A 22,857-nucleotide genomic window follows, 5' to 3' on the forward strand; every position below is an offset into this window, starting at 1 on the left:
GTCAGGCTAAAACACTGTTGTTGGTTCAGAGCGCCATCTAGAAGAGACTAATAACATAAAAGATCAAATTCATAATGGAGAGAAATGCATATTTTTAGTGCTTTTAGTATATATTCTGGGAGGTTACAATACCTTTAAATAAAAACATGTCACACGACAACAGAGTATTACATTTAAATTCCACAAAGACTGTGCTGGATTATGTATTAGCTCAAAACAAAAAGCAGTGCGCATGCGCCCTGCAACTGAAAGTAAAACTGGCAGAAAGCTGCACGAATGGTTCGGGGAAACCCAACAGATCTTTAATACGCCAAACAGGCACAGTTAAACAAAGAGTTAGCATTTTAACATTAACAGCAACTATGCCTGAGATTTCGACCATTTATAAGATATCGATCATCGCTCTTACATTGTTTTTTGGTGGTACGTTTTGCTGCCTTTTACTACTCAAAACTAAATCTTATGTGTGTGTGACCAATGAACATTATTCTCATAATCTCTCTAATTATTTTGCAGCTTCCGCCTCTGGATGTCCTGTTCTGGAGTGCTGGTTTGTTCAGGAGAAACCGGGTCATGGAGGGGGTTTCTCAGTGCCAATGAGTCAAGAGAAATCTCTAATGTTCATCAAGACTGAAGTCTACAGTGAAGAGAGCTTGTCTGCACTTCATCCTCCTGCAGACATCAGCCCGTCCAGGATTTATTATGTGACTGGTCAGTAACAATGCAGCATGACCTTTTAAAAATGTATAATGCTGACTGTAATGTTGGTCTCACTAAGTGATCTGTATCTACTTTAATGCTTATAGTATGGTACTATAATACTGTATTCAAAATAATTTTCTATACCAACACGATCCAGCACTACAGTCACAAATGACACTGTAAACTGGCACCGGTTCTAAAGTGTGAAGCAACTGTTTGACAATAAATGATATTTAATGCACTATCGTCCTCCAGATCCAGCTGGGACGTTCTGCAGCGCTGCTCTGAATCCACCCAAAGGCTCTGTGAACAAACCCAAGTGTGAGATTAACCCTTTCATGCCTCATGCCTCCATGGTCAGATGGGCGTCTGCTCTCACTGACTCCGCCCAGAGTCCGGTCTACCTGCAAGCTGATTGGTTCTCAGTGGCAGCACAAGGGCTTGATGAGCAGCTGACGCTGTCCAATATCATGAGAGCGCCTTCAGCTTCTAAAGAGCCACAAGGTAAAGAGTCCAGGTTCATTTACATTTAGTCAGAGGCTTTTGTCCAGAGTGACTTACAAATGAGGACAATAGAACCAATCAAACCAACAAAAGGGCAATTATATGGAAGTGCTGTGACAAGTCTCGGTTAGCCTAATGTAATACATGTAACAAGGGTTTATATATATATATATATATATATATATATATACACACACACACACACACACACACGAGCAGTAAGGATAGAAAAAGAAGTGCTAGAGTTAGAGGGCCAAATGAAGAACAAAGAGATGTTTCAGTCGTTTCTTGAAGATGTTCCACATATATTGCAGAACAAATAACATCCTATACATTACTGCATATAATAATATATACTATATATTTGCAGAATTATATTTATAATAATAATAAATTATATTAATTGTGTATAATATAATTTCAGTTTCTAAATATATTGGGTAACTGCAAAAAAATAAAATATGGGCAGATTGTATAAATAATTATAATTAATGCATATTATGTATTTTATAATTATAATCGGTAGCAGTATTATTAGTAGTATTATACATGGTTATACATAATTTTGATTTTATATACAGTACAGACCAAAAGTTTGGAAACATTACTATTTTTAATGTTTTTGAAAGAAGTTTCTTCTGTTCATCAAGCCTGCATTTATTTGATCAAAAATACAGAAAAAACAGCAATATTGTGAAATATTATTACAACTTAAAATAATAGTTTCCTATTTGAATATACTTAAAAAAAAATGTATTCCTGTGATGCAAAGCTGAATTTTCAGCATCATTACTCCAGCCTTCAGTGTCACATGTAACATCAGTCTATCACATGATCATTTAGAAATCATTCTAATATTCTGATTTATTATGAGTGTTGGAAACAGGTCTGCTGTCTAATATATTTGATGAATAAAAGGTTAAAAAGAACTGCATTTATTCAAAATAAAAAAAAAATTCTAATAATATATATTCTAATAATATATTTACTTTACTATCACTTTTTATCAATTTAACACATCCTTGCTGAATAAAAGTATTGATTTTATAAAAAAAAAGAAAAAAATTACTGACCAGTAGTGTATATTGTTATTACAAAATATTTATATTTTAAAAACATAGCTTCTTTTTTTTTTTTTTTACTTTTTATTCATCAAAGTATCCTAAAAAAGTATCACATGTTCTGAAAAAATATTAAGCAGCAGAACTGTTTCCAACTCATCATATTAGAATGATTTCTAATGGATCATGTGATAATGATCCTAAAAATTCAGCTTTGCATCACAGAAATAAATGAGAATTTAAAGTATAATAAATTTAAAAACAATTATTTTAAATTGTAATAATATATCACAATATTAAATTTTTTTCTGTATTTTTGATCAAATAAATGCAGGCTTGATGAGCAGAAGTAACTTATTTAAAAAAAAAAATAGTAATGTTTCCAAACTTTTGGTCTGTACTGTATATATATATATATATAATTTTTTTTTTTTTTTTTTTTTTTTAATTATTATTATTAATTAGCATTCCAATTACATTTTGCAATCTATAAAACTTGATGTGATTTCATATTTTGTTTTTGTATTTTAATTTTAATCAATTAAAAAAATCGATTTGCATTCTATAAGTTATTGCAAGGCATGTATCTTGGAATTTGAGTCATTAAAGTAAAGTATCTGTTTAACCCTTCAGAGCTAATGATGGTTAAACACTGTTAACTTCATCTCACACTTTCCTCTGTCTCTCTTGAAGTCATCCTCAGTGTCTCCAGTAAGACTCCTGTGGTCCGCTCTAGACTGGGAGAAGCGGTTCTGTTGGACTGTGGGTTCTGGGTGGATCCGTCTTCTCCGGTTCACGGCTCTGGATTCTCTATCGAGTGGCGTTATCAGTTCCGCGGTGAAGGACGGCTGGTCCTCGCTTACGATGGCAAGAACGATCGGTTTGCAGAGACATCAGAGACTGGAGCCGATATCAACATCACAGGCCTCTATGAAACAGGAAATGCATCACTGATTCTGGAAGAATCTCAAGTGAGACACTCAGGAACTTACATCTGCACAGTGTATCTTCCACACCTGCTGGCTCAGGTAGCTGTGGACCTGGAGATAGTTGGTGAGATGCTTGAATTATTATGCATCTGGTGCTGTAATCAACTAGTTTATTAACTATTACAATTATAAATAGAATAGTAACATCAGTGCCTGTTTTCTTTCCAGAGCCTCCGTCTCTGTCCATCTACCCGTCTCCTCTTCCTCTGCTGGTTCCTGGGCAGGTGCTGGTGGTTCAGTGTGAGGCGTCTGGTTTTGCTCCTCACACTCTGGATCTGAGCTGGGAGTTCAGCGGTGCAGACGGGACGTCCCGGTCTCTGAGTCAGGGCAGTGTAACGGGGCACAGACAGGCGTCTGATGGCACCTTCAGTCAGAGCAGCCGTCTGGAGCTGGACTCGGGGAAGCTGGGACTCGGTCGTGGTGGAGAAGTCACCTGTGTGGCCAAACACGAGGGAGGAACACGACGAGCTGCTGCGACTCTCAATGTGATCGGTGAGTTATTCTGTCATAGGAAGATTGAACCTTTCACTGAAGATTAATAGTTCAAGAACACTGATTCATTGCTACTGTGTTCTTCTATATTGTTTATAGACTTTAGTGCATCTTCAATTGGCATTTCCTGAAGAATATTTCTGTCCGTCAGAATGCTCTGTAAGTGTTGTTTTGGTGTTTTGTTGATTTCAGGTGTCAGTGCTCCTTCTATTGAGGACTCGATGGCGATGGTCGCTGTTGCACTTGTTCTTTACGGTCTGATAAAGTTCCTTTCCTGGACATTTAGCTCTTCTGGTGAGTCAGTTCAGTAAAATCACTACAATGTAATTTTTTTTTCTGGTTTCACTTTAGAATGGTATCTGTAGTAAAAAATAATAAGATATATGAATCTATGAAAAAGAGATACAACTACCGTATTTTCCGGACTATAAGTCACACTTTTTTTCATAGTTTGGCTGTTCCTGCGACTTATAGTCAGGTGCGACTTATTTATAAAAATTTATTTGACATGAACTGAGAGAAATGAACCAAGAGAAATGAACCAATAGAAAACATTACCCTCTCCTGCCACCTCTCAACGCTCAACGACGTCACTCGTTGTTTGCGGAAGAAGCTAAAGTTAAACATGGATGTCAACAACAGTGTAGTCAACAGCGGAGCTCTTTTTGCAATATTAAAGTTATTTTCCCAACTGAGCCAGCAAAATTACAATCTTCTCGTTTTAAGAAGAAAATTAAAAAGAAGGAGGAGAGCAAGGTTTTTGGCCATGGCGTTTTGTGAAGCAGTGTTAGCAACATTGGTACAGAGAAACGTGTGGGTGCGGAGTCGCAGCCAGGAGTGGTGGGATACTGATGTGAGTGGCTTCACTTATACAGAATTCATCAGTTTATCTTCTCGTTCCGCCTACTTCAACGCAGACGTATGACGTTTGTAGCGTATCAATGACGTACGGGTTGGATACATGTGGCCTGGCCGTTCAGACGGAGGTCGCATTTCAAAAGATCGGATACGTATCGGATTCAGGACCACATACCCAAGTGGCCTGGGTCACATTTGAAAAGATCGGATCTGTGTCGTTCAGACTGTCATGAAAAGATCAGATACAGGTCGCATAGGGGCAAAAAAATCGGAATTGGGTTGTTTCAGCCTGCAGTGTGAACGTAGCCTTATAGTCCAGTGCAACTTATATATGTTTTTTTCCTCGTCATGATGTATTTTTGGACTGATGCGACTTATACTCAGGTGCGACTTATAGTGCGAAAAATACGTTATTTGAAAATCTGGAATCTGGAGAAAATCACCTTTAAATTGTCAAAAATTAATTCTTAACAATGCATATTACTAATCAAAAATTAAGTTTTGATATATTTATGGTAGGAAATTTACAGAATATCTTCATGGAACATGATCTTTACTTAATATACTAATGATTTTTGTCATAAAAGAAAAATCGATTATTTTGTATTTTTGTATTGCAGTATATATAGACTAATATTGTGTTTGTGATATGAGATGCCTTGAATGTATTTTTTATTAATTTTATTTATGATTTGTTTTCATATAGACTCCAGTGAAACTGAATTAAAGGATAAGGTAAACAACGCCTTTTTTGATTAACTGCAAACAACATTCTCAAAAGTTTAAATGTAATTCATGTAATCTTTAGTTTGAATTTATAACTGTCTGCTTATTTGATATCTCTGTGTGTTCTGCAGAAGGAGAAGTAAACCTGGAGCTGGAGGTGATTTTAAAAGCTGAACAGTGTGCAGTGAAACTGGTTTTGTAAAGGATCTTTTGAGAATAGTTGTATGTATTTGAGTTTCAGTCTTTGCTCATGATTTTTAGACTGCTGTATGTGTTCGCATTGGTTACTCTGTGTAAGTTTTCTTTTTTTATTAAAATAAGTTAAAGCAGGTTGTAGAAAATGCAGTTTAAAAAAATCTGTAAATTTTGTCATGTAACATGTGAATTAATTGTATTTTAAATACAACAGGAATGTGGCCATTATTGTTTTTTCTTTGTATAAGTATGAAGTCATCTTATGAGTGTGAAGGGAGTGTCTAATCAAACATTTGATTTCCCTTTTAAACGTAATGTTTTATTACTTTATCTGAAATAGTACAGAATAATAATAATCAAACTTGTCAAACTAAAGACTGTATTGCAGCATTCTTTGTAATATTTGAATTTTATTTTCTGTAACTAGTTCAAACAAAAACAAAACAAAAATTACTTTATTGGTTTTAATGTCATTATTTAGTAGCTCAAATATGGCTCCTGTATTTTAATTGTTTTATTGTGCAACAATGGTACCGACAGTGGTACAAAAATAAAGAATACAGTTTATAAACATCTATGATGTCAGAAAATGTATTAATAAAATGATTATATAAAATATTACATTTATTAAATTATTTATAATGGAGGAAATGTCCAAGGCCTTGAACAGAATGTGCAGAGTACAAAGAAAATGCATATTTGATTTTTGGCAAAAAAAAAAAAAAACATTAAGGATGATATTTCAATAGTGGCAAAATATAGATTTTTTTATTTTTTTTAATTGCAGAGAAAAATCTTTCAAATAATTATCTATTAGTATAATCTAAAGTTTGGGTGAAATGAACCAGTGCTTTTAATATAAATACTCAGAATATGGCAGAGGCAAGTCCTAAAGTCACTAACCACTTACAGATCAATGGATCACATGAATGCATTATTTTGACAACAGCAAAAAAAAAAAAAAAAAGGTCAAAACATAATGTTTATTTACATCCATTAAATAAACCACCCATTTGACAAACCAAGCAGCATGCAATGAAGCAACACACCATAAAATCTTCATGAAGTAACAAATATGTCTGAATCAACCTGATTAGATACACTAATGTAATAACTCATGTTTTTAAGGATTTTGGTACTGTTATTGATATCAGTACTGATATCAAAACAAATAAAAATTCCACAAATCCTATAAAACAATAATTTGCATTGTTGTTTTTGTTGTCACTGAAGATAAATGTATACATTTAGTATATAGACATTTATGCATTTAGCAGACATTTTTATCCAAAGCAAATTACAGGCTAACAATTTTTTATTTTTTTTTACCTGACATGTGTTTCCATAGGAATCAAACCCACAATCTTTGCGCTGTTAACACAATGATTAATTTGCCTCTTCTCAAGGTTGTAAATTCCAGCCAATAGATTTATTAGGATGAGTGGAACATCACCAATCACTGTAATTAAACACAATAAATAAATCTACAAATTTCTGCATGAATTATAATTTGAATAATTAAACTAGTAAAGGAATGAATCAAACTGTTTTCATTTTGCTAATGAGAGGATTTCATCAGTCGGCAGAATTTATGATAGTATTAGCTGGTCATGTTGAAGAAATTTTCACTCTTTTTTTTAAAAAAAGGAGTTTGGTCAAAACAACAAAGCTGAGATTCCTGCAGATCATCTAAAAATCTGACTTGTAACTCCCTTTTTTTATAAAGTTCGTACAATTGTTTTTTTTTTTTCTTTATTAAAAATCTTCCCCGATTCTGAACCACAGTTATTTACCAAACTCTCTGGCTTCTCTTTAATAACAGCATATATATATATATATATATATATATATATATATATATATATATATATAAATCTTTAATGAAGAAAACATATTAAACACATACATCAAGAGAGCGTGTATAATATAATTTGACCGATGCAGGTTTGTGCTCTGATTGTTTTCTTTATATTATAAAGTTTCTGAGTCGAAACAGTTGCTGAAATGAAACATATTCCAGATTCCTACAGCTTCCAGATTTTATTTATTATGTTTCCAGGTTATTCTATATAATAGCAATGTACAACAGCACAGTTACTGAAGTGAGATATAATCTTTAGATGGTTCAAAAAGATATATGCCCTTGACTCATGGGGTCTTTAGATGGATATAAACACATATTGGGAACCTGATGAAACAAAACACAAGCTGCATCACATCTGACGACATAAAGTACAATTCTGTTTAATGCCAAACCATATTACAGTGTGAACTGAGGAAGCGCACGCTGTTTCTGTAGGTCTCCTGTTCCCTGCACGGCGCTCACGAGGATCCAAAGTCCCTGCGTACAAAACAAGCCGCAGAAGAAACGCGCAGCGATCAGCCAATGAGGGATCAGATTACTGTGTAACAGCGAATCAGCGCACCTCATGTTGAGATCCAGCGCGGAGAGTTTCAGCATCCGAGCGCGCAAATTCTTTCGTGTTTTTATTGATTGATCAACAACGAGGTTTCATCACACTGAGAAAAAAAATTGTGATGCGTTTGTGAAGATTGTGAGGAACCTTATATATTATATACTTCCACTTAAAGATCGGTGTTTTAATGCTTTTAACAAGTAAACGGAATGAAGCTGTAGTGAGTGACCGAATTAAAGAGCTAACGGTACAGTCTCCAGTTCAACAGGCGATCTAAGATAAAATATCATGAAATTATTAGTATTATAATGTCAAGATATCATAGAGTTTAGTAATCCGACAAATCTGCTTGCTTCCGAAGTAAATCAAAAAGGTACCATGGTAAATAGTTACCGCCAAAATGCCATAGCTACTGTTATTGTGTTATCATTGTACGTTATATTATTTTATTATTATTCTAAAGATCATTACTTATTATATATCTTCTGTCTCTTGTTTTTATTTTATTACAGTGGTGACAAATATCACCCAAAACTATTTTAAAGAACATTTTATGAATTTATTTATTTATGACAAACACTCCAGCCAGTTGAGGATTGAACCCCTACTGGAAAATTATTTCCCCTAATATTACATTTATTAACACACAATTGTCTCCTGCTCGCGGATGTATTACTCTGATGAGTATGTTGTTTTCTAGGTTCATCTCAGTTTGGACTTTGACTGTCTTGGGCCGCCAGTTCAATGCTGAGTGCTCAAGTATGTACAAAAAAAACTGAACTGAAGTGCTTATTATGTATGTTTAGATATTAAAAATGCACTTGAATATGCATGGCAATGTTAAATATAACCCTAACAAGAACATAGACGGTCTGTTTTCTTGGTTATGATGGACATCAGCATTGCACAGGAGTAACTGGGATGTTTCCAGGGATTGGTGTTGGTGAAATGCAGGCCTGACACATCCACATTCATTACTCCACAGCAGATGCTCTCTCCTCCCTTCCGGATGGCTGGAGCAGTGATGGACAGCATTGTGATCCTTGACGATGACGATGAAGAAGCTTCCACATCTGCATCTACGTCCTATTCTCATGCTACGAATGGCCAGCCAAAAATACCTGTGAAGAACCAGCCGACACACATCACACAGTCTCCGTTCGCCTCCGCAAAGAAGGACGCGCATGTCCTGCAGAAGGAGAATGAGAAACTGTTCGCAGAGGTATGTATTTTAAGAGAATTACTATACAGAAGAAGATCATTAGTGCAGAATACACTGACTACAAACTGCAAAAATACAGGACAGCACTTTAGAAATGTTGTCATCTGACAGGGTTTTCAGTGTTGCAGCATGTCTTAAGAAGTCTCAATTCACTCTTCAAATTAGAGGATTAATTCATAATGTTGCATACACTTCAAAAAATAAATATATCATCCTCCTCAGTATTTGTGTTTTGTTTTCCAAAACAATATCCTTAAATCTTAAGACATGAAGTCTTGTTTTCTGAGAAACTGAACATGGTTAAATGAGTTTATGATTAAAACAAGAACACATTTTTGTTATATTCTAGTTGATTCAAGTAGATTTTTCAAGTAGATGTCATTGTGCTTCTCAAGTAAATGAAGAATCTTTAGACATTTCTGCTGAAAAACAAAATCTAGATATTTTGGAAGCTGTGTTTTCAAAATTCAAAGCATTGCTAATACAAGACATTTACATTTAGAGAAGATGTAAAGACTTAAAGTCTTACATTTATAAACCGGCAGAAACCCTGTTTTTCTGTTATCCTTTTCAAATCTTATTTTTCCTCCTTGTTTGTCCCTCCCAATCCAACCCAATGCCGTCCCTACATCCTGCTGCTCCAGTTTGTGGACCATTGCTCCAAACACTCGCAGGATCATCCGGAGGTCATGACCTACCTGCAGACCAGATACTCCAAGGCGCTGCCGACCTTCCTGACATCGGTGGAGTTTCGTAACACTCTTGGCCGCTGCCTTACACGAGCCCAGGCCAATGCTGGCAAAACCTTCGTCTTCATCAACGAACTCTGCACCGTTCTTAAACAGCACACCGCTCGGAAGAGGAGCTCCATACAGGCTGTGCCCTCCCAGACAAAACCTGAGCAAAAGAACAATGGGACAAATGTAACGGAGGAGGTGCAGGGTAAAGAAGAGGAGGAAAAGCAAGAGGGCGATGTGGAAATGAAGAAAACGAAAAGGGCTTCAAGGAGACAGGTATTAGAGCATAACTGAGAAATACACTGATTTTATATATTGAGAAGGTCGATTTGTGGACTGACTTGGACTACTGGTTTTCAAAAACATTGATTCCATTAATAGAGATTGAAAAATTCTTGTTCAGTCTTGTTTTATTTGTTGTGCATTCTGTGTTTCATTTAAAGTGGGATTTGGGAGATTCCTATTTGAAAGAAACAGCGTCTGATCGTAAAAGAGTTTTACTGTAAGAACTGTGAAGTTTGACTTTGTGTCGTTTTGCTGCACTTTTAAATGGAATACAGAACTATTTTCATTTTATATATATATATATATATATATATATTTTTTTTATGAGGGAATGTACTATTCATATAATAAAGCATGCAAACAAATGCTGATATTTTAAGTATATTGCACAATATTCCAATGCATGCCAGCATAAAAAAAAAAAAAAAAAAAATATACAGGTAATTTTCTGCTAGGGTGTTATCCAGTAGTTTTATGGACATTTCCATTAACCATGAAACACAATTCAAAGAAGTGCAAAATACAGGCAAAACACCTGTAAAAAATAATTAATACAGTACATTGTGCCCTAGTTTTACATATTTTTGGCAGTGTATAAGTAGGCTTCTATAGAACAGACCAGTACTTAAAAATATTTGTTCGTGCTAGATCTGTACCGGTTTATTTATTGATGTTAAAGATATTTTTTATGTTTAAAATGTATGGAATTTACTTGAAACCCTACTGTTGTGCTTTATACTTCTGGACATTGAAATGAGCTGAGAGCTTTTTTGACTTGCGATATATTCATGTGCGTTGTAATTTGTGTGTGTCTTCCATGTTCTGTTTCAGATAGCGTACCTGGAAAACCTGTTGAAGGTGTATAATGAGGAGATCCGACGGCTTCAGGAGCGGGAGCTGAGCGTGGAGGATCTGGAGAAGGAGGACTCCAGTTATATTCAGGAGCACAAGCTCAAACGCAAGGCAAGTCTCTTCGTTCCGGTGATCTCCTTCCAGATTTGGTTCAGTTAAATTGAGAGTTCAGGAAAAGTTGTCTTTGCACCTTGTTATCAAGGAATGGTCCTATATGGACAGAGTACTGGAAGTTACATGTTGTTGTTATAGTAAATAAAACCATTTGAATGCAGTCTTAATGACTTTGAAGTAATGAGATTTTCTCAAGTCTTGTTCGGATCTCTAATGTTGTTTTTGTGCTCTCAGATGATGAAGATCTATGAGAAACTGTGTGAGCTGAAGGGCTGCAACATGCTGACGGGTCGAGTGATCGAGCAGAAGATTGCCTACAGTGGAACACGTTACCCAGAGATCAACAAAAAGGTTCACTAGATTTTTATTGCTCAAAATAATGCTTCCTAATTAATTGCACAGCGAGGAATGAGGAGTGAGGATGTTTTCAGAAGCGCAATAAGCGGGGTGCTTGCTATCGAAAAACTTGACAATAGTATAAATTCTCCTCCCCCTTTATATCTCTCACAATCTGTCATCAGTCTGGGCATCTTGCATTATTAATACTTCTTATGAATTTCTGAAATAACCGAGCTCCAGCAGCATAAGGGCACTTGAGCTCAGCTGATGATGCTTTGAAGCCACACTTGAGTGATCGAGAATATTCCAGTATACAAAGAAAAATTTTTAGATTCTGCCATTCTCATTTTTTTTCCCTTCAATCTTTGCATTGGATCAGAGATCGACTGATTTGATTTATCAGATTGTTTGATTTGTTTATTAGCAGTCACTGATCACATGATTGAAACAGATGTTTGGCTGAAGAACCATTCTGTAAAGCTTTAAGCAGAAATGGATTGTAAACTTAAAATTAAATGGCATCAGAAATTACCAATGCTTATTTTTGACATATGATGTTTTTCTTAAATTCATTCAAATAAAAAAAGTTAAATGAAAAATACACCCTCATAATGATAAACATTGCTCATGGGATGAAATCCAGGGGCAAATATTTAGAAAATAATGAAAAATAAATCGTTTTGCTTTGTCTTTACTTTCTTCTTTTCTGGTTGGTTTATAGATTGAACGTTACATTAACAGTCCAGAAGCTCTTTATAATCCGCCGGACTACACAGATATCCTGAAAGTGGTTCAGCGCGCCAACGAACGCTACAGTCTCCAGCTCACCCGCAAACACATAACACAAATCGCTCAAGAAGCCTTCAGAGAGACGGGCAACAAACTACAGGAGAGACGCCATCTTGACATGGTCTACAACTTTGGCTCCCACCTCACAGATTCCTACAAACCTAGTAATTCAATTCAGTTCCTCTCCAATTCAGCTAGAGAACATAATCAATTCATGTTGTATAATTTTGATGCTTTACACTCACCAACAGTTTCTGCATATTTCTGGATTGATGTAAACCTGGATGGACTCCATGGTAATATTTATTGGTTGTACATTTAGCACACGTGGTGAATGTCCCTGTGTTTCCTTCAGCGTTAGACCCTGCACTCGCTGATCCAGCACTAAATCGCAAGCTCCGCTCAAACAGAGACGTGGCCCTCAGCAGCCTGGAGGAGGTGATCACCAAATACGCCAACAAACAGGAAGACATGCAGGAAGAGGAAGTGAGGAAGAAACAAGAGAGAGACAGACAGAAAAAAGAGGTAATATATTCTTGTTTTGTCTTTAAATCATTCATGAAGTGATTCTTTTCATTGGTTTGCATCAGCTTCATGTGCAGTATTTGGTGTTCTCCAGTGGAATAAGAAATGCCTTCAGTTATACAATCAAACTAAGATGCAGAATACTTCAAATGTGATCAACTACATATTAAACAAGTAAACAAAGATATTGATAAATATTATAATGTAATGTTTTTAAATATTGAAATTAATTATGATTATATTTAATAAATACAAATACTTAAATAAAAGCCTATACTGAACGATACTGATGAAAAAACATTTATAAATAATGTAAACAAATTAAAAATATTTTCTATTTTATGTATGCATTAAATAATGTTTTAAAACAAAATTATATAATATGAATAATACATATAAAAACAAATAACTTGTTTCTTGATGTAAATAATGCAGTTGTAATAATACATAAAACCTATTTAAAATGTAAATCAAATTTTTAAAATATATAAAAAAAGATATTCCTGTTTCTGTGTTGTCCGAAAGGAAGTGAGGATCTCTTTGAAAGCGTAAACAGTCTTGAATCTGTTTTAGAGCTGAAACAACGAATCGATTTAATCGATTAAAATCGATTATTAAAATAGTTGTCAACTAATTTAGTCATCGATTCGTTGCTAAATAACTTTTATTTGCCGTAAGCGGCTCATTTCGTGCATATTTCAAATCTGCGGTGACCAAAGTGTGGCAGTAATGAGCCACCGGAGGTTTTACTCAGCCAGTACAACAGGAGAAGTAGCGAATAGCCAATAGCTGGCCTTGTTTTATGTCACGTGCTTCCCGAGCAGCGTCTCTGCAGCCATAGACATCATATGATGTCTATGTCTGCAGCATTCAGCGTGATGTGGGAGTACTTTACATTGAGCCTTTAAAAAAGAAGAGTAACCTGTAAACTCTGCACTACTGCACTGTTTAAGGGGACGTTCACATATCGCGTCTTTTGCGCGCTCAAGTTCGTTATTTCCAACACCGCACCGCATCGAGTTAAAAACATTTAAACTTTTCAGAATGCCGCAACCGCACCGCGGGTCATGTGACAAGAACTAACCAATCAGCTTCATCCTTTCCCGTAACAACGTTAAAAGCTCAGTCAAGATGAAAGGAACAGCTGATCATAGTTGTATATGGATTTCCATTTTGAAATAAATTTAGTAGCAGAGCTACTGCAAGCGATTTTTTTGAGCTACAAATCCATTTATCCTTTGCTGAAATTTCCGCGTCTTCAAGGAGAGAGCAAGGAGGTTGCTTAGCAAAGGCAGACGCCTCAGGGGCGCTTCTGCGCGAGCGCTTTGGAAAGGAGGAGAAAGCTGTGCGCCTAGCGTTTTCCACGCGTTTTTAGGCGCGATATGTGAACGGCCCCTAAGACTTTCATTTGTGCAGATTCTCCAGTACAATGTTGTTTGCAAATGTTTAGTCGTAAAAGCTGATAACATTGCTTTTTAACAGTTAACATTTAAAGCTTTACAAACATGTTCTGTGATCAGTTTGTCGTTTACCAGTTCATAATTCAGTCGTGCAGCTTAATTATGACTGAATGAGAGAGGTAAATGTAGATATTTGAAATGCACTTTTTTTTCTAAGTATTCACTGCTCTTTTTCACACAGCAGGTTTTTTGTGTGTGTCCTATTTTTTTTCTGGACAACCTTCTGATGGATTTTACATTAAATTGTGAGTTCCATTCAGGTTTCATGCCATTGGCACTTTTTTTGAAGGATTGTTTACAATTTCACAGCAAAAGCTATAAAGCTGTTTCCCAGTAAATAATAAAATACAATGCACTGCAATTTTATTCTGTTTTATCCTTATTCTTCATGAAAATATGTTCTGAAAGATTCCTTAATAAGCTTTGTTCAGGATGTTAAACTACTTTAGGAGCTCTAAGGACTGCCATGGTGAAAACATTATTTGAAATCTCCTTGTGAAGTTTGCTAGAGTATGGGTCAGTGTTCTGATTGCAGAAGAGTTCGACAAAAGAATTACTAACACAATAAAACAACTCCAGGTATATTTTTGATGAGGATATGACAGTGCAAAATGGTTAAAATCTCTTAAATCTATGCTGAATGATAAAGACCATTTATTAAAAATTTACTTGGGGAAAAAATGGAAAAACTAAAATATAAGTACATAAACCGATTAATCGATTAATCGTAAAAATAATCGACAGATTAATCGATTATCAAAATAATCGTTAGTTGCAGCCCTAATCTGTTTGTCCTTCCGTCCAGGGACATAATTGTAAATACCATTACAAACCACTATGTGTTTTGTCAATAATATAATGACACATACTTAAAATAATTAAGTAGTAAAAAAAGGAGGGAAAAAAGCATATTAAGTTTAGAAAGTTTTGTGTCCCCCTTCCCTTGCCTCATAGTGGTTTGGTCCACTGCCTATAACAACTGTTAGAGGAAATTTAGCCCTTGCTTCCGTCATACTTTCAGGCACTTAATGGGCATCAGAGCGACAGCAAAGAAAAAGAGAGGGAGGAACAGGAAGAAAAAGAGGAGGAAGAGAATGAAGAAGATGAAGAAGATGATGATTCCTCCGATCCTGACATTGAAGAGGAGATCCAAGCCAGTCAAGAACAAGCTGGTCAAGGTATGAAGTACATAAATCATCTTTATCTCCTTCCTTCATGTTGTTTGTACGTAATAAGCCCATTCCTGGCAGGAAGCCCCATTTCTCATTTCCTGGTGTCTTTCAGATGATGATGAAGAGGACGTTGAAGAGGAGCAGTTGAACACCAGTGACACTGATCAGCCGATGGATGTGAACTCTCCTTTGTCAATCAAATCATCGGTCCAGGACACCGAGGAGGATCAGGGCGAGGAGGATCAGCGGTCTCCAGCCAGCAGCTCAAATGACGAGGAACCTGTAGAAACGAGCACAAACGGCAGACCTGTGAAACAAAGCCCTCCGTCCACAGAGAGCGTCAGTCAGGCAGAGACCATGGACTGGTTGCCTATCAGCAAAACAGAACTGGTTTCCACTAATCACATCAAATCTGTTTCTGAAAGCACCGCTAACTGCACTGAGACTCTCTCAACCAATAAGGACTCACCGTCATCCCCCATGAGATCAGCCAACTGCAGTCCTCTACCTCCAACAAGCCCTTTACTGATCGACGAAATGGGCAACTACAAGAAAAGGAAACGACCCTCGACTAAACACTACAATGGGAACCGCACACAGGACAGGTATAACTAAATGAATCGCACCAAGTTACCATGAGAAGTTGTGTTATTAATAACTTATTATTAAATTATAGGGACAAAACATTGCAAGCCGGTTGAAAATCTATCAAAATATGTGACGATTCAAGTCAGCTGAGATGTTAAATGAAACCTGATAAAGTTGGGGGTGGGCTTTATATGATTGTCTCTGAGGAAAAAGTTCAGATAGTATTTTCTTTTTTTGCCTTTGTATAAAGTATATTATGTAGTGTTTATAAGCGCAGCGCTGCTTTGTTTACAGCAGTAACCAAGAAAACTATATTTCTGCTGTTCCACAAGCGCCACCTGCTGTTAGAGAGTGAATCTGCGTCTCATTCAAACCGTCTGCTGTTTTGGTTTCATGTAAATATAGTATCACAAAAAATATATTTTTCACCATTCATATTTTTATCATGATTATGAATCTTAATCTTTGAATATTTATCTATTATTTTATTTGTAATTATTTTATCTGAATCTTTTTTTTTTTTTTTCTTTGGCTATGTTGATAAGTATAGTGAAAATGTTTTAAACAAGTAAAGAGAACTCATTCAGACTGTTTTTGTGAACCAGATCATCTGATTTCATTCAAAAGAACCAACATTAAATAATGATTTTTTTTTTAATGAATCACCCATTGGCAGATGTCAAGATTTTCAGTGAATATTGATTTTTCTCCTTTTGTGTTCTGGAGGATAAAGTCTGTATGGGTTTGGACCGACATGAGTGTGAGAGCTGTCTTCATGCAGTGCTGTTTTTCTCGTTCTCTTGATCTCAGTGATATTCCTCTGGATACGGGTGTGATCTGCTGCGCTGGGGAAGTAGACTTGACCAGGACGATGGTCGGACGCTCACGAGCCACACCACCGCCTAAGAAAAATAAGGTGGCTGTTTGGTTTTAGCATTGAAACAGTGCAGTAAAGGAATCTGAATCTCTGCTGAAACATGTTATTATTACACCATTCCTGTAGCAAAAAGGCTGATTTTAAGAGCTCAGAAATATTTTACTATGACGGAATTCCATTGCAACTTTCTCAGTCATCGCAATAAATTCACTGCAGTGTTTTCATTTTCATTAACGTAGTACAATATTATTTATAAATATTTTGAACTAATGTTTATTTTTATCTATTTCATTCGATTTTTTTTTACATTTTTAGTCTACATTTTAGGATGTTAAAATCTATATATATTTAAATGTATTTGGTAAATCTTTAAATTTTCAGTTTTTGTTTTTTCAGCTTAAATGTTGGCTCGGCAACTCAAAAAATTTGCTGAAATGATGGAAGTAGAGGAAATAAAGAAAAACAAGAGACAGTCAGAAAAAAGTATATTATTATAAAACCTAAAAAAAAAAACTGTAAGCTTTAGTTCACTCTTTAGGGAACAAGTTTCATTAGTTTACATCAGCTTTATTTATTAGTTTTTTCTCCATCCAAATACCATCAGAAACACCAGGCATGAATTTGTTGTGTTTCTACAGTATATAAATATTAGATAATAAATGAAATAATCTGATTTTAAATGTGCAAAATATTATATTTATTAATACTAAAAACATTTTAGCATAACTGTATTCTATTAAAAGTTTCTCAACCATCTAAATAAAATTACTGCTGTTATTTTAGTATCATGACTACAGTATTGTAGTATTTATTAATGAAAGCTTTTTTTTTTTAAATACAAGTCATTTTGTGGGTTTTATTAGTTGTTGTTTCATTTAAATAGTTATTTTCAGAAATAACTGGCTTTGCACCAACGTTTTTTTCTATTCGATTTCATTTAACGTATGTTTTTTAATAGTTTTAGTTTACAGTAACACTGCGACTGAGCATTGCATACAGTAAAGCTCTAACTCCTGTTATTCCTGTGTTCACAGGTGAATGTGGCGACTCAGTGTGACCCAGAGGAAGTGATCGTTCTGTCTGATTCAGATTGAGTTCTGCTTGCATCTCAGTTAGCATCCTGCTCCAATAGTGCCTGCCAATGTGAACAGAGAACAAAAAATCGTTTTATTTTGGACTGGTTCAATCATGTTTTGAACCTCCACCACTGAGACGCAATGCCACCTTTTACTTTTTATAGAAGGGGAAGTGGCGTGCTGTTATTCATTCAGGCTTTTAAGAGGTATTTTGGTCAACTGTAAATGGGTTTTGCCTCCGAACATTCTTACTCCACTGGTTTATCTTGTATTATATTTATGTTTTTAGTTTGAGGGTTTGGATGCAATCCTCGTTTGTGCCAGGAGTCATGAGGGGAAGTAATCTTTCCCTCCTCAACTCAATAAATGCACTCATTTTGTGTACTCTTTGACTTAATGTTGATAACTTTGTACAGTGGACTGTGGATTTTTTTAAGCAGCTCTAGAAATACTTTTCCACAAGTTATGAGCTACTTGAAATTCTCCAATTTACAAATGCTGGAATTGTGTTTAGATTACATATTAAAGAAATAGTTCAAACTATCTTTATTTTTTTTTGTGGAATACACAAAAATATCAGTATATGGATTCACAAGGACATAAAATAAAGAATTTCTATTTTTTGGGTGAACTGTCCCTTTAACTGGCCTCAGGAGACAGCTCAAAACACTTGATGTTTGGTATTTAGATGATTTCTGGAAACTGCTGATGATTGATTTATTAAATTGATCAGTATTTTCATTTAAAATTATTTAATTGGCATGAAAATGGTACATAAAAAGAATAGTAACCATATTAAATTTGTTGTAATAAGCATTTATATTTATAACCAGGTTTGTATTATATGTGCAAAACTTGCTTTGAAAATGACATTTTATTGTTCTAAGGCTATTCATTTTTTATTCCATCAGTCTGGTGGATAAATAGCATCTTATTTTATGATAATAAAAGTTTTTTATTTTTACGCAAAGATATTTCACCCAAAAATAAAAATTCTGTGATTGTCAATGTCATTCATGTTGTTTTAAACCTATATGACTTTATGCTGATTCTGCAGAACACAAAAGAAGATCATTTCAAGAATTTATTTTGTCTATCCAATAAAAGTCAAGTACTCCAATATTCTTACAAATATCTTTTTTTGTGTTCCACTGAAGAAAGTAAGTCATAAAGGTCGAGCAATGAGAGAACAGTGTTTGAGTGAATTATCATTTAAAAAAATAAATAATAATAATTCAAGCTAAACAGAAATATTCAAAACGATAAAAAGTAAAACATTCAACTTCTCAGTTCGAGCTTGCAAACATGAATAAAACAAAAATAAATCATAATTTGTGCACAAGGTACTTTACGAGTGTCTATTTACAATAACCACCCACCAAAAGACAACCAACAGTCATCAGCTCTAGTGGCGAAGATGGTAAAACGTTTATTTTGACACGATCAAACTGGTTCATATCCATTTATTTTCAATGAAAATGAGGAATCGGGTAGGGTTGGGATAGGTGTAGGGACTCGGGAGGGCTTTATTGTCCCAATAAGGTGGCATCCAATTACAATTTACACTCAATAAGTTAATTGTATATGGTTTTACGATGTACTACAATACTGAGTTGCAGATAATTGCCACAATTTGCAGTAAGTAGTAAAATTTTTACAGTGTAAAAAGAATCTTAAGCACTTAGTGTAAATAGCATATTCCTAAAAAATGCTACTATTTGCAATAAGTGTAAGTAGCATCTATCGCTAAGAAAATATGCTATCTACACTTAGTGCCAATAGCTGCTGCCGGTACTTTATTTCTTTCATTTGAAGATCTTGAATCCTGTGAAACTATTGTCCACATCAGGAAGATGCTTGGTCTCATATCGCCCATCGCATATTCATTTCAGATTCACCACAACAGTTGTAGACATTTTATTTCCCTTTCATAGGTCACTTCGATACTGCGGTGACGTCACCGTATGGGAACACCTCTCGGTGTGACGAATGTCTGAAGCCCTATACCGTCCCGCCAATCCTATTGGCCAAATAGCGCTTTGCACTGCCCCACGCATGCGTACGCATCGTATACCTGAGTGCGCATGCTATTTCGCTCAGATTTAATTTCCTTCAGGACAGCGAATCATCTGTGCCCTAGGAATCATCTCGTGTTCTCAGCGGTTTTCTCTGAGCAGTGTCAACTCCTCTTCGCAGACGCGATGAATTTTTGGAAGGGTAAAGAACCGTGTACCAGGTTCATCACGAAGGGAGACTCATGAAAGGTGCGTAGTGTGCTTGGGCTTACATCACGCACAGGCAGCACTTAGTGGCCTTTCTTCTTGCCCCCATTGTGATTGCCTGCGGCTTAGAGTACTGCGCTCGAGGGTAGAAGTATTTTCTAAGGTCGCCCCCGCGTCTAACCCCCGCCGTGTCACTTCTGCGGCTGCCGAGGCACCGCACCAGGCGATGGCTTGGGGAGACATGTGCGACATGGATTATGAGGACAGCGCTGCGCTGATGTTTTCTCCACGTCGCTCGCTCTCCCCTACCCTAATGCAGGAAGCGAGCTTTTTCGAACCAGTCGTTTTCTCTAATGAGGATTTACAGCCCACCCCGGAGGCATATGATGCTATCTCCTTCGGTTGTGGACGATATGACGACGACATCTTATCCACCGTTGCCTCGGGGTCTGAGGACTTCGCGGCTGACGCTAGCCCTCTCCCTCCTAGTGGACAGGAGAAGCGTGTTTCCCCCTCCTACAGCGAGCTGTTGGACGTGGTTTCTCGCGCGGTGGGTAAACTGGGACTGGATTGGGAGGTTGAGAAGGCCGAGGCCCAACCTTCATCTAAGCTGGACGACCGTTTTCTAACTAGTCGTACACCTGCGCAGCCCCGAAGGCCCTTGCCTTTTTTCCTGGACCTCCACCAGGAGGTTTCGAGGTCCTGGAAACAGCCGTACTCGGCGCGCATTACTAACACTGCGGCTGCGGATTTCGCCACCATTTCTGACTTGGCGAACCATGGCTATGCAGCGATGCCTCCGGTGTAAGAGACTCTCGCCGAACATCTCGCGCCTAATTCAGCCACGGCATGGAAGTCTCGCCCCCTTCTTCTTTCTAAGGCGTGTTGAGTCACGTCCAGCCTCGTCGGGAAATCCTACATGGCCGCAGGCCAGGCAGCTGCATTGCTCCACTCTATGGCGGTCTTTCAGGCCTACCAAGCGGAGCTCTTAATAGAACTCGACGAAGGGGAGGGTATCACACCCGAGGCTGTGAAAGAGCTGCGGCGAGCAACGGATTTGGCGAATTCAAGATTTTACGGTAAAGTCTATTTTGTCTCCGATTCAACCAAACAACTGGTTTGTTACAACCGATCTGAAGGATGCATATTTTCATATTCAGATCATCAAGAGACACAGGAAGTTCCTCAGATAAGCTTAAGAGGGCAAAGCGTATCAATACTGCGTTCTTCCCGTTGCGGCTCCAGGGCGTTCACGTGTTGAATTACTTAGACGATTGGCTGGTGTTAGCACAATCGCAGACTCAAGCACACTCTCACCGGGATCTCGTGCTGAATCATCTAAACAGCCTGGGCTTATGCACGAATTTCCAGAAGAGTGTTTTAATTCCCTCTCAACGGATAACCTTTCTGCGAATAGACTTGGACTCTCGAGCGATGACAGCAAGACTATCTCTCCTGCGTGCTCAGTCTCTCGCGTCATGCGTGCGTCACTTCAAAGTGGGTCGCACAGTGACGGTGAGTTTGTGCCTCAGACTTTTAGGTCCAATGGCAGCGGCATCCCCTGTAATCCGTCTGGGCTTACTTCATATGCGCCCTTTTCAGTGGTGGACGAAAAGCCGGAACATTTCACCCCGTTGTCTTCCACATGGGACGATTTCGGTCAATAAGACGGTGGATGTCAACCGAATTCCTTCTAGCCGGAGTTCGGCTGGGGATTTGTGCTTTCCGAGAGACTGTCATGACAGACGCGTCTTTGACCGGTTGGGGAGCTGTTTGTCAAGGCCGTTTGGAATATAAACAAGTTGGAATTACTGGTGGTTTTTCGAGACAGGGGTAGCTGCAGCCTGGAGCAATGGGCGCGCCAAAAGGTAGGGGTGTGCCAAAAGGTAGGGGCGTGGCAAAAGGTTTTTCATTGGTGAAAGGAGCTTTACGGTGCTGACCAATCAGCAGTAAATATACATTTACGTAATTTCCTTAGACAAGGTGGCGGTGATAAAGATGTGAGGTAATTATTCATCGTTCATACGTTTATCTATACTTTATATACCACAAATATGTATATTAAGATAAGTTTGTTACAATACGATCATAATTTTTCCTTTGCGTTATATCTTGCAGCTTTAGTAATTAGTTTATTGTTGTTGACAGACATATGTACTGTGAGACAAAACGATGACCGCATCAACGGCAAATCCTTCAGAGATGATTGTTTATATCTGCATCCTTTTTGTACAATAGAGTACAGAATACATCCTGTAAGTATACTAATTATTACCACCTCTATTGTAACTACTATGGTCAATTCACAATCTGAAGACGATTAGACAAAAAAAAACTCTAATTTAGAGTTTGTTTCTACCTTTCTGCCAGGTGTCCAACTAATGCAGAGTATATTCAAGCTGCCAACACACTGGTTGTGAACAACCCTTTCCAGAGAAATATAGAAAGAAATCACTGTGTAAGCTAAATTGTTTTTAAATCATTGATTTATCTCTATCAGCATAATCACACACAATATTGTAGTATCAAGATGTTGTAATCTTTATTTTCTGGAAAATGACAATCAGTCAAGTTTGTGTTTTGAGCACATCTGACACATCCCTAAACCTGAAATGTAAAGCAGAACATGCTCCACTGGCAGGTTATTGTAGAATA

At 36.8% G+C, this 22,857-nt stretch overlaps 2 protein-coding genes across 3 annotated transcripts; both read left to right on the forward strand.

The window, feature by feature from the left end:
• Positions 1–234: 234 nt before the first annotated feature.
• Positions 235–5,977, forward strand: tapbp.1 (TAP binding protein (tapasin), tandem duplicate 1). The gene is made up of 8 exons (XM_059509042.1): positions 235–423; positions 517–711; positions 958–1,206; positions 2,961–3,320; positions 3,425–3,748; positions 3,941–4,042; positions 5,313–5,341; positions 5,464–5,977. Exons 1-8 carry the CDS (start codon positions 363–365, stop codon positions 5,473–5,475), a joined length of 1,332 nt encoding a protein of 443 aa, XP_059365025.1. The 5' UTR covers positions 235–362; the 3' UTR covers positions 5,476–5,977.
• A 2,053-nt stretch (positions 5,978–8,030) lies between these two features.
• daxx (death-domain associated protein) lies at positions 8,031–18,375 on the forward strand. Of its 2 annotated transcripts, none has more exons than XM_059509040.1 (12): positions 8,031–8,191; positions 8,645–8,703; positions 8,930–9,166; positions 9,811–10,179; positions 11,020–11,151; positions 11,389–11,505; positions 12,215–12,446; positions 12,638–12,807; positions 15,289–15,445; positions 15,552–16,044; positions 16,838–16,943; positions 17,939–18,375. In XM_059509040.1, exons 2-12 carry the CDS (start codon positions 8,689–8,691, stop codon positions 17,996–17,998), a joined length of 2,088 nt encoding a protein of 695 aa, XP_059365023.1. In that variant the 5' UTR covers positions 8,031–8,191; positions 8,645–8,688; the 3' UTR covers positions 17,999–18,375. The 2 variants fall into 2 exon arrangements, with proteins under 2 accessions (XP_059365023.1, XP_059365024.1); XM_059509041.1 differs by having other exon boundaries at positions 8,933–9,166.
• The last annotated feature ends 4,482 nt before the right edge of the window (positions 18,376–22,857 follow it).

Source organism: Carassius carassius, chromosome 25 (genome assembly GCF_963082965.1).
Source record: "Carassius carassius chromosome 25, fCarCar2.1, whole genome shotgun sequence".
In the NCBI taxonomy this organism is placed as follows: domain Eukaryota; kingdom Metazoa; phylum Chordata; class Actinopteri; order Cypriniformes; family Cyprinidae; genus Carassius; species Carassius carassius.

What these genes read in the sequence shown, in the direction of transcription:
- tapbp.1 (XM_059509042.1), top strand. Translation starts at nt 363, where the DNA reads ATGCCTGAGATTTCGACCATTTATAAGATATCGATCATCGCTCTTACA. An exon ending in TCTTACATTGTTTTTTGGTG is followed by an intron (nt 424 to 516) that starts GTACGTTTTGCT and finishes ATTATTTTGCAG; the next exon opens with CTTCCGCCTCTGGATGTCCT. An exon ending in CAGGATTTATTATGTGACTG is followed by an intron (nt 712 to 957) that starts GTCAGTAACAAT and finishes ATCGTCCTCCAG; the next exon opens with ATCCAGCTGGGACGTTCTGC.
- daxx (XM_059509040.1), top strand. An exon ending in ATGAGAAACTGTTCGCAGAG is followed by an intron (nt 9,167 to 9,810) that starts GTATGTATTTTA and finishes CTGCTGCTCCAG; the next exon opens with TTTGTGGACCATTGCTCCAA. An exon ending in GGGAACCGCACACAGGACAG is followed by an intron (nt 16,045 to 16,837) that starts GTATAACTAAAT and finishes TCTTGATCTCAG; the next exon opens with TGATATTCCTCTGGATACGG.